The sequence below is a fragment of the Arachis ipaensis genome, chromosome B06, assembly GCF_000816755.2.
Source record: "Arachis ipaensis cultivar K30076 chromosome B06, Araip1.1, whole genome shotgun sequence".
Lineage (NCBI taxonomy): Eukaryota > Viridiplantae > Streptophyta > Magnoliopsida > Fabales > Fabaceae > Arachis > Arachis ipaensis.
The window spans coordinates 23,188,548-23,193,557 of record NC_029790.2 but is presented as its reverse complement, the minus strand read 5'-3'; the positions used below and the strand labels follow the sequence as shown (position 1 = coordinate 23,193,557).

The window sequence follows — 5,010 nt, the reverse complement described above, 5'->3', positions numbered from 1 at the left end:
AACGTTACTCTGAAATCCTTTGCCTTGAAAATCTAAATAAACATCTGCTACAACTTTCGCTTTAGCTTTTGGTTACTGTCACCGAAAATTGGCAGGACAACTTTTATTATTCCGCAAAAAGTGCAAATAATCTAAAATTTATATTTTATTATACACAATTAATTAAAGTAGTTAGACACTTTTGAAATGGTAAAATATCACAAATCCATCATCAAAGACCTACTCAATGTAAATAGGTGGTTGAAACATTAAAAATATTGTCTTCTGACGACAGATTGAAAGGCTATTTTGGTGAATATATGTGGTATCGTATAATAGAATCGCTTGTCTTCAAATTTTTACAAGTCAATTTAGTTACAGAAATTGTTCTTTTCATCTGCTGAATTCAGATTGATAACGAAGGAATTGAATCAAGAGAAATTCTTACCAAAGAAGCTAGAGGTTAAGAAAACTTTCAGTAACGAATTTGCTTCTTTCTCACGTTTTAGTTCATTTCGATTAATGCACATAATTGCTATTTCGCTTCTTGTTTTACTTTTACATGGTATATGAACATCAGACATGGTAACATTATGTTCTTTGATACTATTAGTCTTCAAGCAAATAAAGTTCATTATGTCATTGCTAACAATATATATAAATCATGGATAAATTATTGGATTTCAACATGGAAGGCAAAAGATAAATTAAAAATGAAACTCTTAAACTAGAATGGTACAAACTTAGCTGTTCATGTTCTACATTTCTTTCATCAGTGATTCTGCAATCTTAGTGGCAATACAATATGCTGTGGACTGAATTGTTATCATGGGGTTGACACCAACAGCATTGGGAAACACACTTGCATCACACACATACAACCCTTCTGCTTCCCAACTCTCGCCATTTTCATCGAGTGCGCCGTCATCTTCGGTGGCGCCCATCCTACAACTTGCCATCTGATGTGCAGTAGTGAAAATAGTCCAAAGTTCATTCCTTGAGCTGGGACCACCGGGCACTGTGACTGTGTCCAGAAACTCCTCAAAATCTTCCTCCTTGATCCCTTTGCATTTGATTCTTTGGCCATCACTCCTGTAAGTGCCGACTTCTACAGCTCCGGCCGCAACCAAGATCCTCAAGGCCTTCCTCAATCCAATTCTAAGGCTTTCCTTGTCCACTTGGTCAAGTCTGTAAGAAACTCTGCCTTCAGCCTTTACTTCTCCTGACCCTTTGTCTCTTACCAATGCAAAAAGGTTAGCAGTTCTTGCATACTTCGCCAACCTGTCTTTCGCATCGAGCCCTGAGACCCATGGAACCAATGTTGAAAATGATCCCGGTCCTAGAGCAGGTGCTTCTATAATGAATTTTGGGGTGGAATCCTCTGCAAATTCTTTGTGGATTGCAGTTATGATTCCTCCCTCATAGTTAGTACCACCGAAGTTTGTCATGTCTTCCGGGAAGTAGCCCCAAGCTAACTGGACCGGGTGCAGACGGAGGTTCTTCCCAATGTATGGATTTTGCAGGCCACTTGAAATCAATAGAGGAGGTGTGGAGAGAGAGCCACATGATGAAATAGATACCTTGGATACGATTCGGAGTTTCTTTGTGACCTTACTCCTCCAAGTGGCTGCAGCAATTACTCCTATGCATTTCTTTTTCTTCAGTCCATTCTTTCCATCTTCCAATATGAACTTCTCGGCTTTACATCCGGCGACGATCACTGCACCATTCGCCACAGCATCAACTAACCAAGTAGAGTGAGTGCCCTTCTTATCTCCAGTTCTACAACCATAACAGCATGAGCCACAATAGTGATCTGCTGAAGCGTTTATTGCAACTGACTCAACTTCTAAGCCAACTTTCTTGCATCCTTCTCTGAAAATTTGATTTTGAAAGCTTTCTTTTGCACATAGTGGTGTCACACCAATCCTTTTGCATACCGTATCCATTGCAGATTGATAATTAGAGCTCCCAAAAAGTGGGATTTTATATCTTTCAGACCATTCCTTCAGAACAGGATCAGGTGTTCTGATGCATGCAGACCAGTTTATAGCCGAGCCTCCACCAACTGTTGAACCAGCCAAGATCATCATCTTCCCATCGACACTTGACATGATTCCACCTGATTCATAAAGCTCATTCATGGATGGACCTTCAAGGGAAGAATAATCTTCGGAAACAAAATACTCTCCTTTCTCTAGGACAACCACTTTCAGACCCGAGTTTGCGAGAATTGCAGCTGCAACTCCTCCACCACAGCCGGAGCCAACAATGACAACATCACATTTGATATTGTATGAATTGTGCTCTGGATCTTCAGTGACTTCAAGGCCCTTTTCGGTGAGAGACTGGATTAAAGTAGAATCATTTTCATACATAGTCTCTACTATCCCCTTCTGTAGAGGCCTCTCCTTATGTGTTAACTTCTGTCTGGTGTCCACTTTGTACCCCATTGCTTCCCATGCTGGATTATGCCCATTTCCATCAGTCTACAGCAATTGGAGAAAAGTAGCAAAACTTAAACAAAAGGGAACAAAAACCTTAGTAGTTACAAACAACAATTAGTTAGTTACTTAGTTAGCAAGAAAAGGGATTAACAAGACAACTATGTGACATGGTATTTCTCTTAGTCAAATAATCAAATATGTGGTATACATTTCAAATAATTACCCTTGTGAAGAAATTGTAGAAGGAGACAAGTTTGATGAGCACAAACACTATCCTCAGAGGTCTCCAATGGTTCTCCCTTGACCATTTCCTGAGAATTTCTTCTGTCTTGTTCAATGGAATCTCAGAGAATTTGTGGAAGAAAGGCCACTTCCATTCCAAGCAATCCTTTCCACAAAGCAACAGTGTCCCAAACCTGAATGAAAGAATCCACAGAACCCAGCTAACCAAGGACCATGCTTGTGGCATTACCCTCTTGAACATGATCTCTGCAGTCTGAATTTTCAATTTGAATTGGTTCAGAAATAAACATAAAACAAATTGTATTCAATTCACAAATTCCTCTCTACTGTTCAATTGTAACACACTAACACTGAAGATTCAAGTACAATAATTTAATCAAATTGGCTAAGCTTGTGATGATCATGAAGAAAAACAGCACATGCAAGATTCACATGAATAAAACAAAATTCACCTCATCAGGAAATGGAGCCTGAGAACCAGAAACACTGTAAAAAGCTGAAAGTGCATGATTTTGTTCCTTGTTTAATGGGAGAGAAGGCAATAGGGCCTCACAGAAGGAAGCCATAACTTGCATCTGAGAGGAAGATAGGCCATGGCTGTAACCTTTCTCTCTTCTGTTACCTCCTCTCAGAAGAGGGTGACAATTCTTTCCATCTTCCATTATCTCTCTCTGACTTAAACGGTTACAAAGTACTGCTTTTTACTGGCAGTGATTATGGAACAAGACAATCGTTCAATTATGGAGTACGCCAATCAGGATTGCAATAAATTTCTACAAGTATTGTCTTTTTTTAATATTTAGATATAGAGATTGAATCATACATATAATTAATAGAGGCTGCTACACGTCTTTTTGATTTACAAGTCTTATAAGTTGGCATAAGTCTAACAAAACACACGTATTATACTTTCACATTTAATAGTAAATAAACGCACGTTTATTCAACCACTTTCTGTTTCTAAAGCGCACTACTCACCATGTATTATGAAAATTCTTCTTCTTCTTCCTTCATGAAAACGAGTTTCTTGCCAAATTTAAAGATAATGGAACTTCAGAAATACACCCAAACGATTACAAAAATACACCCAAACGGTTATAGGAATTCACCCAAACGATTATAGAAATACACCCAAAGGATTACAGAAATACACCTAAAGGATTACAAAACTACACCCAAAGGATTTAAGAAATACACCCAAAATTCGTTGAAGTACACCTTATGCATAATTTAGAATTCTTTTTCTTTCTCCTCTTCATCTTCTGCTGGTTCTTCTTCTTCAAAAATGATTTTAAAGCTTGATGTCAAAAAACAATGAAAATAAAAAATAACGAAGAAAGAAAACAAAGAAAAAAAGCACGAAAATGAATAAGGAGAAAGAGAAGGCAAGAAACGAAAGAAAAGAAGAAGAAGAGAAAGAGGAAGAAGAACAGTGCAGCAAGAAGAAGAAGAATGTGCAGTGAAAACGTGCAGTACGATTCAAAGCGCATTAATATAAATGACTTGTAAAGACTTGTATAAAAAAACGCTTGCACGCGAAGAATTATTCTAATTAATATCTATGTATTCTATGTTGATGCAAGGTCCAAAGTCCATCCTCATCCACCACATAATAATGTTTCAAACAATTTCTCAAACATGTGATCCGCATAATTTATAACAACTAAAATAATACATTAATAGTCATGGTTTCTTGTTCATATTTTCAGATACTCTATGGCTAAGGTCTAAGATGCGTTTGAGAGTTGAGGTTTTGGAAGAAAAAAGATATTGATATCAATATCAATATTAATTAATATAAACGGGTTTTCTAACAGATTTTTTAGTAAATGGTCAAATTTGTAGATTGCTTATTTTTTAAAAATTTTAAATTGGTCATATTATAATTTTTTCGTTTGTTAATATATATAACACATTAAATGATACACAACACATACTTGATAGTTTTAATTGAGTGTTAACATAATAAATTTATAAAATTAAATTAAATTAATTCTAAATTAAAAATTTTTTTCTAATTTTTTAATACAAACTTTCTATTACAAATTTTAAGACATATTAGCTAAATTCTAATATAAATAATAAGAAAATAATAAATTTATAATTAATCTTGGAAATTTTTTTTCATTCCCTTAACGTGTGCTTTTGTTAGAGGCTTAGAGCAGTTGCCAATTCCTATAATAAGTTACCTGTAAGAAGCGTTATTCACTGGACCAGTTCTATCCCTAGGCATTTAAGAGTTAAGACTCCTTTAAAGTTAATTATTTGAGAGGGGGAAGACCAAACCATAAACAACTTGAGAGGAGGGACCAAGGAAATTAAATGTCATTTTATAGGAGGG

At 36.1% G+C, this 5,010-nt stretch overlaps 1 protein-coding gene across 1 annotated transcript; it reads right to left on the bottom strand.

Moving 5' to 3' along the window:
• Positions 566-3,463, bottom strand: LOC107646267 (long-chain-alcohol oxidase FAO2). The gene is made up of 3 exons (XM_016350462.2): positions 3,122-3,463; positions 2,650-2,922; positions 566-2,468 (listed from the first exon to the last, which is right to left on the bottom strand). Exons 1-3 carry the CDS (start codon positions 3,329-3,331, stop codon positions 738-740), a joined length of 2,214 nt encoding a protein of 737 aa, XP_016205948.1. The 5' UTR covers positions 3,332-3,463; the 3' UTR covers positions 566-737.

What these genes read in the sequence shown, in the direction of transcription:
- LOC107646267 (XM_016350462.2), bottom strand. Translation starts at nt 3,331, where the DNA reads ATGGAAGATGGAAAGAATTGTCACCCTCTTCTGAGAGGAGGTAACAGA. An exon ending in AGGCTCCATTTCCTGATGAG is followed by an intron (nt 2,923 to 3,121) that starts GTGAATTTTGTT and finishes TTGAAAATTCAG; the next exon opens with ACTGCAGAGATCATGTTCAA. An exon ending in TCTACAATTTCTTCACAAGG is followed by an intron (nt 2,469 to 2,649) that starts GTAATTATTTGA and finishes CAATTGCTGTAG; the next exon opens with ACTGATGGAAATGGGCATAA.